At 41.9% G+C, this 12,624-nt stretch overlaps 1 protein-coding gene and 2 long non-coding RNA genes across 8 annotated transcripts; 1 reads left to right on the top strand and 2 right to left on the bottom strand.

The window, feature by feature from the left end:
- Positions 1-239: 239 nt before the first annotated feature.
- LOC119354576 lies at positions 240-1,474 on the bottom strand. Its single transcript, XR_005171075.1, has 2 exons — positions 1,353-1,474; positions 240-623 (listed from the first exon to the last, which is right to left on the bottom strand). It is a non-coding gene; the product is annotated as an uncharacterized LOC119354576 (long non-coding RNA).
- LOC119354573 lies at positions 615-11,783 on the top strand. Of its 5 annotated transcripts, XR_005171070.1 has the most exons (6): positions 615-1,266; positions 1,396-1,516; positions 10,440-10,558; positions 10,670-10,899; positions 11,161-11,304; positions 11,397-11,783. XR_005171070.1 is itself a non-coding variant. In XM_037621288.1 (3 exons), exons 1-2 carry the CDS (start codon positions 950-952, stop codon positions 1,495-1,497), a joined length of 441 nt encoding a protein of 146 aa, XP_037477185.1. In that variant the 5' UTR covers positions 615-949; the 3' UTR covers positions 1,498-1,516; positions 4,373-5,852. The 5 variants fall into 5 exon arrangements, 2 of the variants coding, with proteins under 2 accessions (XP_037477185.1, XP_037477186.1); XR_005171072.1 differs by lacking the exon at positions 10,670-10,899; XR_005171071.1 differs by lacking the exons at positions 10,440-10,558; positions 10,670-10,899.
- Positions 6,000-7,014, bottom strand: LOC119354575. Of its 2 annotated transcripts, none has more exons than XR_005171074.1 (2): positions 6,454-7,014; positions 6,000-6,218 (listed from the first exon to the last, which is right to left on the bottom strand). It is a non-coding gene; the product is annotated as an uncharacterized LOC119354575 (long non-coding RNA). The 2 variants fall into 2 exon arrangements; XR_005171073.1 differs by having other exon boundaries at positions 6,000-6,137.
- Positions 11,784-12,624: the final 841 nt, after the last annotated feature.

Genomic DNA, 12,624 nt, shown 5'->3' with positions numbered 1-12,624 from the left:
TGCTAGCTCAGAGTCGTTGCTGCGCATGTAGCCAACAATTAGAGTTCAAAAATCCATCGTCTCCTACCTCTCCCTTCTCAGATTCCAAATGAATCCTCATTCTCTAACCATGGCCCTCCAGGCGTGAAATGTTTCACTTTTTTCACCGTCGAAGCAGAATATCTATAAATTTTAGAATTTGTTATTTTTTAATATTATTTTGATTTTACTTTTCATTAGGGAGCATATGGCCCAAAGGGTAAAATCCGCTATGGGGAATTGCCCCTTCCGAAAAGAAGAAGAAAAAATGTTGCTCGATGCGATATTTACATTTGCTAGGCCCACTTTGGTCTTCCTGGTCTGTTAGAATAGTGACTGGACAAAATGTAAAGGCCTAATTGAATCCATCTGGCCGTTCCAGCCCACGAGCACTTCCTGTTGCTTTTTCGTCTACTCACTTCCACAACACCAGACGCAGTATTGTCTTAAAAAACAGATGCATCAGACCCGTCTAGGGCTCTAGCGCCACCGACGCCGCCGGCCGATGCCGGGGCTCGCCTTCGCTAGGGTGTGGTGCTGCCGGTTTGGTTTCTCGATGGATAATAGCACCGGCTTCCTTGGAGATCTCTGTAGAGCTCGTCCTCCTAAATAGTTAGAGAGAAAACTGTAACATCAGTTATTCTAGAGAAACACTAACATTATGAATCACATAGACATCTTTTTAACCCTCACAAAAAAAACATAGGCATCTTTTTTTTTCACCCTCAAAACAAGCATAGGTAATTGTTTTTAGGTTAAAAGCATAGGTTTTTTTTGTACGTATCTTCTATGTTTGTTGGGCCGTAATCCAAGGGTCAGTGAGCTTTTCAAGTGAGGCCAGCCCGTGTATTCCTCACCCCTCCTATGCGTCTCGCTCCAGTATTCTAAAAAAAAGCGTCTCCCTCCAGTCGAGCCCCACATCCACATCCAGATGAGCCACGAGGCCGGCGGCGACGAGATAGCCCTCCGCCGCCGCCACCCGCCGACGGCCGCGCCGCTGGACGACGAGGACCTCCTCGGGGAGATCCTCCTCCGCGTCCCCCCGCTGCCCTCCTCGCTCCTCCGCGCCTCCCTCGTCTCCAAGCTATGCGGAGGCGTCGCCACCGCCCCCTCCTTCAGCCACCGCTTCGTCGCCCACCACCGGAGGCCCCCCGTCCTCGGTTTCTTCGAGAAGGGCGACGGGGAGCTGGTCTTCACACCCATCCTCGACCCCCCTGCTTCCGTGACGTCGCCTCCAATATTGCAAAGGTAATGCGTGTCATTTCCCCTCTTCTCTCTTTTGTTCCCCACTCTGATTGCAATGGAGATTAATTAATTACGTTTTGTAATCTCACCTTGCTCTTTGATTGTTCAAGTGTCTCTGGTACAAATCTGCAGGCTCTCCGCTCCAAATTTGTTTTGAACATCTTCTTCAATGTGGCAAAATCAATTGCTTGGTGCAGTTCCAGTTTATGTTTACTATCCAATAGTAATTTCTAAGAGGATACATCTCAAGCAGGTACACATTTCTCTTCCACCAGTTTCTTCAGGCCCGTCTGCATGTGTCAAGCACATTAACTTCTTTTCACGCTCTAGCTCTGAATAACACCGAGTAGTGTTTGAACAAATTTTAAACCAATGTTAGTATACCAAAAAAAAGCATCAACTTCGTCTTCACAGAGTAAGTTCATATCTGTCTGATTGATACAACAATCCAGAGTGACAGTATAATATAAAATTCTAGCCCGTGCTTTGTGTGGGATCTTAAGGTGCAGTGTTAATTTGTTTTTGGCCCCTCCAATTTTTTCCGGGCTTGGGACCGGCATTGGCAGTGTTAGCCCCCCTACCCCTATTAATATTGATCCAACTTAAGCACGTGTGATTAGATTTAGTTTTAATATTTGTTTGATAATAATTAATATGTGAAATAACTATCAGTAGTCTAGGTTAGCTTTTAGGTCGTTTTAGAATCACATAAAAAATAGAATTTGATCTGATCCTGTTCTCCTTTTGTTACTTTGTGATTTGTTTTGTTACTTTGTGGTACTTTTTGCATGAATATTCATTCTTTCTGGTTGTTTTTAAATGTCAAATAGATGTATTTCAGTTTGAGCAGGGTTAGCAGTCTATGTACATCACATATATAAGCATTGGGAGTTGGATATAATCACAAATTAAATTGAAAGTAAAGTGTTGGTTGTAGCAAAACCATCAATGAGTTTGGTTGACACATGATTAATAAAACTTTGAATGATTTTGTTCTTGAGGACATTGTACATGAGAATGAAATCATGAATTGTTTGTATATACACAAATGAGTCTTGTCTCCTTGAAGACGATGAAGTTCTGAATTCTAACTGCGAAGTTGTCATCTGGCTGCAATGTTTCTGTAGAATCCAAGTAGTATGTTTAAGGTTAGAAAATGAAGAATGTAATTTGAAATATAAACACTTTATTTTTTTTAAATGACGATCCTTTCAAGTAGTAATTGAAATTTTGAAGAAGAAATTGAAAGGTTGTATTACCTATTTGGTTAGGACTTCCTTGTAGACAATATTTTTTGTATATGTCCCGCTTGTACTGGTTTTTTTCTTTCTCTTTTTCTTCTCTCCCTTTGTGTATGTGTCGTCTATGCTGGTCTTTTTGTTCTTCTGCTTGCTCTCATCATGTGTACCTGTTAGTATCTTTATGTTTGATGTCGCGGTTGCTCTAGATAGTGCGACATATAGTTGACCATGTGAGAAAACCGGTTCAGGCAGGTAGATGCCGACATTTGGTATTGTCTGGCCTTGTAATTTATTTACTGTCATTGCAAAACTGAGTTTGACTGGAAACTGTTTCCTCTTGAAACTGAACGGAAACATGTCATTGTCAGAGGGGCATAATGGTATCCTGGGCAGGAAACTCGCATTCCAGAGTGTTGTCCCACCACAATCTTCGCGTCAATTGTATTTTTTTGAAATCCACGTACGACCAACTTCGTGTCGTTGCATAGTCCATTAGCAGGGTCGATGTTTCTGAGTAGTATGATTGGGCAATTAATTTGAGCTTCAACATATGTGGAGGCAGTCCATTTGGGGTGAGAGTGTTTAGGAATTCTGGTGGATAGTAGTTATGTGGGTCGTCTTCTACCGAATCGAAGCTGTGGTACACCATCTCCTCCCCCTGGAAACGATCAATCATTTTTAGGTTGATTTTGTCTATGGAGTCGTTCCTTGTTGATAGAATTGCTCTTGACGTGATGTACTTTGGATCTTTTAGGGAAGCATTGTCCGTTTTGTAGACATTGTCGATGAGTCTATCAAGGCTATTGTCATCCGTCTTATTTGGCACACATATAATTGTAGGTAGTTGTATTTCACCATCATCATTTGTCTCCTCGGTTCCGTTTCCAATGCGTAGTAGGTATTCTGCGAACCATGGGTCGTTTTGAGCCCTCATGTTGCGCACGAGCTTCAGTTGACGCATTGAATTCCAGAGGACAGACTTGCGTAGTGATGAATCTACTATCTGGGCTCTTGTTCCCTTTCGGACAACAGGTAGCACTTGCCTAAAATCCCCTCCAAATACGACTGTTTTTCCTCCGAATGGAAGTTCTGGCCTGTCCATTATGTCCCGCATGCTTCTGTCTAGCGCCTCCACTGTCTGCCTCTTGGTCATAGATGCTTCATCCCAGATTGTTAGTGATGCTGCTTTCAGTAGTTTGGCTGTCCCACTCTGTTTTGTGAATCCACAAACAGCCCCCTCGTCTATTTTTAGTGGAATCTTGAACCTCGATTGCGCGGTCCTCCCTCCGGGCATTATTGAAGCAGCAACACCGGAAGTGGCTGTCGCTACAGCAATCTTGCCTTGTCTGCGTATTGTGGCTAAGAGAGCCCTGTAAAGAAAAGTTTTTCCCATGCCTCCAGGTCCATCGACAAAGAATATACCTCCACTTTGGTCGTCAATTGTTGCTAGGATTTCGTCGTAGGCCTCCTTCTGCTCCTTGTTTAGGTTCTTATGCAAAGATGTGTCCTCGGGTTCCACCTCGATGGATGTTTCCTCAATGATCTCCCTCGGTATGTCGTCTGTCATCTCATGCTGTTCGTCGATCTCTGGAAGAGGAAACGATTCTATGTCTTTTCCCATTGAGTGCAACATGTCTCTATATTTTTCAGAACCATCTGTTCGACTGTGTGTTTGCATTTGCAATTTCTGCTGTAGTCCTCTGACATTGCATCAAGGTTCCAGAGGCTGCGTATGTCGCTGGGCTCGCAAAAAACCAAGATTGTCGCAAATAGTCGTCGTAGCGATGATGGCATCCGAAACAACTCCGCTTCTATCATGCAGTCATCCAATGTGATATCTGCCTCAATGAGACCTCTTTTTTCTGCAGCTTCTCGAAAGGTTGGCATTACTTGTCCATCGACTGTTCATAGGTCTTTGTAGCTGGTGGCGCCTGTCATGTGGTTTAGGAGGACTCGAAGATAATATCGTTCTCCTTCAGCTGGGTGTGCTGAGACGATCCTGCCAACCTGGAACACAGCGGCTCGCTTCCTCTGTTGCCAAAATTTCCCCTGACTCTGCCAAGTATAATGTTCCGGAAACTCTCTGTATAGTATGCCTCGTGCTTTTGCATACCATCTGTTTGCTTCAAAGTACGCAGTCAACATTGATCTTTCCGTGTCTTCACGGTCGATAACATTCTGTAATTTTTCCATTCCATGATATGAAACCATGTGCATATTTGGGAGATGTAGCTGCAGTTGCAAGACTGGTGGGTGCATTTTACTTAGTTCGAAGCCATATATTCTCCACAGTACTTCAGGAGGTGTCACCCAGTGGGCGTCTCTGTACTGCTTAATCTCGTCGATTTCTTCTTCGTCTACTTTGTCTGTTACGGATACGGATGCTCGGTCATGACCCTTGTAGATGTACTTGAAGAGGTATTTCACGGCTTTAATGCTTGAGCATATCTCAACATTTATGTGGCAGTTGAACATCCTTAACAGATAGGGATTGTAAGGAACTACCCACATGTTATCTAGTTTGCAATTTCGGACCGTTTCAGTCCGGCCATCGTTGCGTCTCCTATATATTGGGTAGTCCTTGCCTTGAATCGTAGTTTCGTTAAATGGTCTTGGATAATTGTTCTTGCATGATGGACGATTCTTTGAGCATGGACAAAATTTGTTCAATGCACCGCAAGGACCATGCATCATATGTTTGATTACCATCTTGTATAGTTCTGGGTACTTGTGCTTGTTAGGGAGCTCTGCGGATATGATTCTGTCATACTGCTCTGGACATGTGTACTTGTATTTTCGAGTCATGATGAGCAAAAAGTGAGCATGGGGTAATCCCCTCTTTTGGAACTCTACGACATATGTATATGCCTGAACCTTTCCAAGAATGCCCTTCTCAAATAGTTCCTTCTTCATTTCTTGTAGCTTCGCCCTGAAAACACGAACTACAATGTCTGGGCGATCTTGTGCTGTTTGTCCATTCTCTAGTTCATGTGTTATCTCCTCCCAGTTGGGGTTGCAGGTCATTGTTAGGAATACGTCTGGCTTACCATATTTTCTAACTAAAGCCATAGCGTCGAGATATCGACGAAGTTTATCTCGTGGTCTTCCAATAAATGACGAGGCAAGTACTCTCTGTTTTCCGACAGCATCTCCATTCTGTTCTCCAGCTTGAATGCTGTCTAGAAGGCCTTGGTATAGGTCAGCCCTTATTTTCTTTTGATTATGCCAGATGTAATCCAGTCTGGAGCTTTCAATCTTGTTGTATGTATCTACAGCAAACTGCTGGAAAAGGCGTCCGCCATGCAAAATTGGGTTGAATATGCCTGGTCGTGTATGGAATTTATAGCAGTAGTATTCTTTCATTGTTACCCATAGGCTAAAAAGCACGGACACGGGGACGGAAAGTTGGGGATACGCATACAGGGATACGGGATACGGCATTTTCCAAATACAGTCATTCGGGGATACGGTGAGCATATATAAAATAAAATAAAAATATGTCATGTAATATAGAGTTAATACAGAAAATAAAGGAGAAAAAGATTAGAATAGAGATACTGCCCCCATTCGGTTGTGTCTCTTTTATCAAGTGCTTGATTGATTCTTGTCCCCCCATGTCATTGCAAGTTGCATCTTGCAAAACACATCGAACAGTAAAGAAGATTAGAAGAGTTGAAGACATAACCCAGCTGTGCCACTCCCAGATGACATGCTCTACAAGCATTCATGAGCAGGATGATATTAAGCTAGGAAAAAGAAGCACTGAAGCAGACAAGCAGTACTACACTAGTAGTCTAGTACACTACTACTACAATCTACAGGCATTCAAAGAGCAGCAGCTAGCAAGCAGCAAGCACAACATCCAGCAGCTTAATGGAAGATCAAATCTGAATAAAACAGGTCAAGAAGTGGAGGAGAGGGTGCGAGTTCAGGGATTGGAGAGGGTTACCTGCCGTCAGGAGAAGAGGCTGCTGCCTCCTGGTGTGGGGGTGTGGTGGCCGGTCGGATCCAAGCGTCGCCGGCGGCGGCGGCGGCGAATCCAGACAGCGGCGGCTTCGTTCCAGGAGGTGGCGGCTTCGATCCAGAAGAGACTGGGACCTGGGAGTCCCTCGTTGTTGTGTGGAGAGCTGCGTGTGATTCCTGCAAAAATAGGGTTTCGTTTTGGGCCATGGCTGTTTTTGGGCTGGGCCGTATCCCGTCCTTGTCACGTACGTGTCCCGCCGTGTCCCTGGGTTTTTTTTAATCGAAAATCAGGGGATACTGGGGATACACGTATCCAGCCGTATCCCGCCGTGTCAACACGGCCAATCGGCAATTCCTGCCGTGTCCATGCTTTTTAGCCCATAGGCCATTGGCCGAATCTGTGCAAATATTGCAACATAAAAAGTTAGTTGCATAGGTGGTAGTATATATGAAAATTGAATTTTTATGTAATAGTATTTGATTTTTTTTACCTGGGTCATCGTCATTACTGATATTTTCAGCACCAATATCTTCCTCTCATGTTTCCCTCTTCGGGATTTTCCTATGCCAACCCAGTTCAGCTCTTGGAAAGAATAGAGGATACGATAACGGATCATAGCACCCGTAATATGATCGAATGTGCTCTTTTTCGTTGTTGTTCCCATGTAATATTACATTTCTGTCATAAGTATCTTTTCTTTCATTTCCTCAATCCACACTGCAGCTACCTCCGAATTGATTGGCTCGTTGTATGTTCTTTGGTCCAATCTCTGGTCAAGGTTCAAGATCAGTCTGTAGTCCTCAAGGTTTTGGGCTTGTCCCAAACTCCTAAACTGTTGAGAGTACGGGTTACCGCGTAGGATATCTGTTATTATTGCAATCACATGCTTGTCTTGCTCGTACATTTCCTCACGGCAACGACGGTATCGATGCTCTAAGCTTGGATCATCGTCGTAGAAGTATAGTTCTAGATGCTTTGGATCTGAGTGACTATTACCAAATGAGTGTATGTTGTGATATATTTGACCATGTGCTCGAAAGGTGTAAATACCGGCCGTTCGCATGTCTGTTGTGTCTCTGTCGAGCTGGCAGTATAGTGTAGTAAACGAGAAATGCCCATTGAAAAATCTTATATTTTGCCGAAAATGTCTTGCATCAGACTCGTTGCTTGTCCAAAGCCTCATTAGTTCCGGTGGTGTATTTGGATTGGCTAGTCTTATATGTCCTTTTTTGCAGCGTAATCCCTGACTTTCATACTTGAATTTGGTTGCATGGCAGAAACAACAATCTTCTTCTTTTTCGAGCACGTTTGTGCTTGTTGGTATGTTGCTGTAGACAAGATCATATGGATCAGGGTTGAGGTCTTCCTCGTCTTCTATGATTTCAATTTCCACTTCTCTGCCCCACTCTGATTTGATATACAGCATATTAAATTTAGTAAGTAGTATTGTAATGTTGCAAATTTATTTTAATTGTATTAAGCATACCTTCACCAGTGAACATGTATTCATTTTCGTCTGTGTCTTCTTCAAATATTACTCCATCATTACCTGCGTTGTAAAATTATATATATATATATATATATATAGGACAAATTTTAACTACAAGCAGTGGTAGTTACCTCCTACTTAGTTTGCTGCCACCTGTCCCGTTGTGCATGTACGAAAATGTCTTACCGGGTTGAAATGGATCCGTTAACAGTCAACTCACTAGATTGTTTAATTAACCAATTAGAAAATTGAACGCACTGTTGCAACAACCTACAACAAATCTGCTAATTTCTTGGCCACATGCACATGGATCACGCTGAATGGATAAGTGACTAGTAGCTTAGTATATCTACCCCGTACTTCCAAGTTCCAACAACGATCAGCTTATGTACTTTTTTTTGTGAACGATCAGATTATATACTTTTTACTCTCTGGAAAATCAGTGTCCTTCATACTCCATTCTTGAAAGAGACGATTTTGTTATACATACTCCATTCTCAAAAGTAATGAGTTTGTTATACATGCCCCATACAATATACTCTTTATATAGGAATGAGTATGTAGTATCTGTCCCATAAAAAAAGAGGATGTAGTATCTGTCCCGTAGAAAAAGAGTATGTAGTACCTGTCCCATAGAAAAAGTATGTAGTATATGTGTATTTTCAGTTAAGAATGGGGACACGGGGACCGTGTGCTTTTTGATATACTTCTCATTTCTCATAAACCTAGTTTTATTCAACAAGTGAGGGTATTCTTAAGAATGTAGTGTATGAAAAAGTAGTATGAAATACATATATAGAAGAAAGTAGTATGGTGTATAAAGAAGTTCTTTGGAGTACATGGTATTTTATAAAGAATGGAGTATATGGTTGGTGTATTTCAAAAAAAAAAGAGTGTCTCCGACAAGAGTATAGACTCTAAATAAAGAGTATGTCTGAATGAACAAAATACATGAAGATACCAAGATATTGAAAGGCGTATTCAAAATGTTCTCTCCACATGTACAGGTACAAGTACTATAGTATATTGTGAGATTGCCTCTTGAAAAATTACGTAACTGTAGTATAAAATTAAATGAAGTATCTATGACATACTACACCTTGAAGCAACTGCATATACTAGCTAGAAGACTTTTTTGAAGACATGGGTTGTTTGTCTGATGATGATGCGTGCTAATGCATGTGCATACACAAATCTATGACTTAATGATCAACTTAATATACACATCAGAGCACAGGAGCAGTCATCGTTGTCTAGACACAGGAGCAGTCATCGGTTGTGAGCAGCCGTTCGTCGTTGTTGCCGGGAGTAGTCACTGGTCGGCTGTGTGCAGTTGTATGTATATCATCGTGGCCACCACTGTGCGAGACCATTCACACGTAAGGCCAGGTACAGTCGTTCGTCGTCGCCGCCGCCGCGCGGAGCAGTGACCCATGGGTTGTTGTCATGGCAGAGATGAAGTCGTAGGTCTCCGTCCCATATGAAGCCGTACACTATCGGTGCCGCCGCCGCCTGTCAGAGCAGTCACAGATTGGTTGTTGGTGCTCGTTGAGGCTGAGTAGGGATAGCCCGTACAATGTAGCCATGGTCGCAGGTTGCGTCGCCGGCGGTGCAGTAACAGGGAAAATTGATCCATGCACAACAACAAAAAAAGCCAGAAAGAGATTAGCATGATGTATGTGCATGAAAATAAGAACAATTAAAAATTAGCTAGCATGATGCGTGTGTGGAAATCACATAAAGGTGCATGCCGCGGTACCTCCTTTTACTTCTAATGATTTATCCCGATTCAGCTTCCTCTCGTAAAGAGAGAGCAGATGGATCAAGTCAAGCCCATTAGTAAAACGAAATTGTTGTGCACCACTGCCTGGCCGTGAAAAAGGGAAATCAATTAGCAAGACACATGAATGGAAAACAGTCACGTTATTGCGTACCTCGATCTCTTTTGGTAATTTCCATCGATCCTAATCTTGTTAATGGATGGGGAAGAGAGAGAAAGAGAAAGAGGATTATTGTTAGGTTGCATCCAGATCTGATTTTTCTGAACGCACCTTACCTCTGATCGGTTATAGTACTATGTATACACAGCAAAGACCAAATAAAGATCAGAAGTATCAAGAAAATCGGACCGGCCAACCAACCAATCGGGCTCCAAAAATATCAGTTTTCCTCGACCCGCAACCCATTAAGAAAATCAATCCTCCACACCGTGATGAGATCGTACGGCAGTAAGGATGGGGGTAGTTACCCCTTAGTGGTAGAATGCATTTTTCCTATATATATATATATATATATATATATTTGTTTGAATTGCCAAAGAACATATATGAAATTGATAACCTTACCTTGATCCTCGTTGCACATTGATTTTGCTGCCGCATCTATTTCTTTAATGGTTTCTTCTTGCTCATATATGATTCCATCATTGCATAGTGATTGTATTCGTGCATGCACTTCTTTGATTGTTGGAAGCATTGTGCAGGGGATGTCCTTCCACATAGTTACTTTACTGTGATCATCATTGTATAATGATTGTGTTGGTGTATCTGTTTCTCTGATGCTTGGAAACATTGAGGAGGGGATGTCTGTCCAAAATAGATGGTTAGTTGTACAGACAGATTTATATTTACTTGGAATGCAAGTATAAAATTGAGATTATTACCGTAAGTCATGACTTGTGGCTGCTCTAGAGGCTGAGTGTTTTCGTTGCAGGTTTCCGTCATGGATTCATCTTCTTTTGATGATACAGAAATAGCTTGCTTATGTCTTCTTGTGAATTCTTCGTTACGACGGTGTAGCAACGCTTGCCTTTCTCCCGCTGCCACATGATCCCTGTGTTTTACAGTAAATGTAGAAGTGCTCTCCTCCTGTTCAGTTACGACATATTCAGGGTTCTCCATTGCTATTGAATCTTTGGATGGTGTGTTGCGTTTCGATTGACGGTGAGCTTCAATTTGTTCCATTCTTGCTTTCTTCTTTTCTATTTGCATATTTGCATATCTTTTTTTTTCTTGTGCACATTTTGCCGCCTTCTGTTCTGGTGTCTTTCCTGATACTTTGTTTCGTTGATAGGCTTCACGGCGTTTTTTGAGTTTCTCATGCCTTTCTTCATCGGTCATGTGTTCATACCGCTCTCTATCCCTCTTTCTTTTTTTTCCTTAGCATCCATGATTTGAGATTATGGTCCAAATGTTTTCCTGCAGGATGGAAAGAAATTTTTTGTAATGCAATACAAGATAATTTGTTGCTAGACTGGCCTGGAATGTGAAGTCAATATGTATCGGATGAGCATCCTGGCATGTGAGATGCATGAAACATGGTATTTTTTTACTGGACATCAAACATAGGTAATATTGCTTTTGTTATGAAAAAGAAAATTTATGTAAAAATCTGTTCTCTTGATCCTACATCTCATGGTTGATTTTTGCATTTTTTTTAGGACTGATGAGTATCAAATACCATGTGTGAGATTCAAGAATTCATTGGGAAGAACGAAAACGGGAGACAAGGAACATACTTGACTGCTCCTTTGTTTTGGTTGGCGCTGTAGCTTGGAGATTGCTTGGCGTGTACTTAGCTGGTGGCACTTTTTTCTCTGGGCGTTCAATCTCTGAGAGCTGGGTATTTATATTAGTATAGAACCTTTGCCAGTCCGAGTTGGTGTATGGTTCCCGATTGGTTCCATGTCCGAGTCCAAGTTGGTGTATGTTTTCCATGTCTGAGTCCAAGTTGGTGTATGCTTCTGATTGTATTTTTCTCTTCCACGTCCAATCCAGTATAGTAGGTTGGAGTATGTTTTGAGATTTGTTATAAATTTACTTTTTTCTGTCTGGGCGTCCAAACTGAATATGCTTTGAGATTTGTTCTAAGTTGCTTTACCTTTTTCTGTCTGGGCGTCGTAAGCTGGGTAGTACGTACTGTACTTTATATTAGATTGTTTTCCTCTTACACGTGCGATCTAGTAATCTGTTTCCACATAGTATCATCTACAAATAAAAGATGTGAGATGCCCGGGCCTCTTCTACATATCTTGATGGGAGTAATAAAGGGAGAGAGAGGATCCCATTGTCGAAGACCACGTGACAGTGAAAATTAATCCAAAAGGATTCCATTTGATTTAACGGAATACCTCACTGAAGAGTTAAAGCCATGCATATAGCTTTCAATAAATACATTCATTCTTAAAATTACCTAGACAGTTCTCAGAAGAATTACAATATGAAATGGCCGAGCTCCTACCCTTGCCTGGGCACTCATTCAGAAAGAAAAGAAAAACAGTTTGTCTAATCTTAAAGCTAAAGCCATGTCACACACATGGAGGCACATCTTGAGCACCATCATGCATGTAGCGTACTCCCTCTGTAAAGAAATATACTACTTATATACTACTTTACTGATCCTAACGCTCTTATATTTCTTTACAAAGGGAGTATTAAACAAAGAATTCTTTTCTCTCGCGTGACCTGGATGAGTTTATCGATACCTTCAATGAATTTGCGTACGGTAGTTATAAATGTGCAGGTGGTTCTTTCCTAGCAAAACCGTAGAACCTTGAGGCAACAAGAAACGTTATCATTTCCAAACACATTTCATTTGCCACCAATCATCTGAAAATTCAGTTTGCAAATATGATGCGGAGCATCTTACGGACATCACCATGTCAAGAG

Source organism: Triticum dicoccoides, chromosome 2A (genome assembly GCF_002162155.2).
Source record: "Triticum dicoccoides isolate Atlit2015 ecotype Zavitan chromosome 2A, WEW_v2.0, whole genome shotgun sequence".
Classification (NCBI taxonomy): domain Eukaryota; kingdom Viridiplantae; phylum Streptophyta; class Magnoliopsida; order Poales; family Poaceae; genus Triticum; species Triticum dicoccoides.
The sequence above is the reverse complement of the archived record's forward strand: the minus strand, read 5'-3'. Positions and strand labels throughout refer to the sequence as shown.

What these genes read in the sequence shown, in the direction of transcription:
- LOC119354573 (XM_037621288.1), top strand. Translation starts at nt 950, where the DNA reads ATGAGCCACGAGGCCGGCGGCGACGAGATAGCCCTCCGCCGCCGCCAC. An exon ending in TCGCCTCCAATATTGCAAAG is followed by an intron (nt 1,267 to 1,373) that starts GTAATGCGTGTC and finishes TGATTGTTCAAG; the next exon opens with TGTCTCTGGTACAAATCTGC.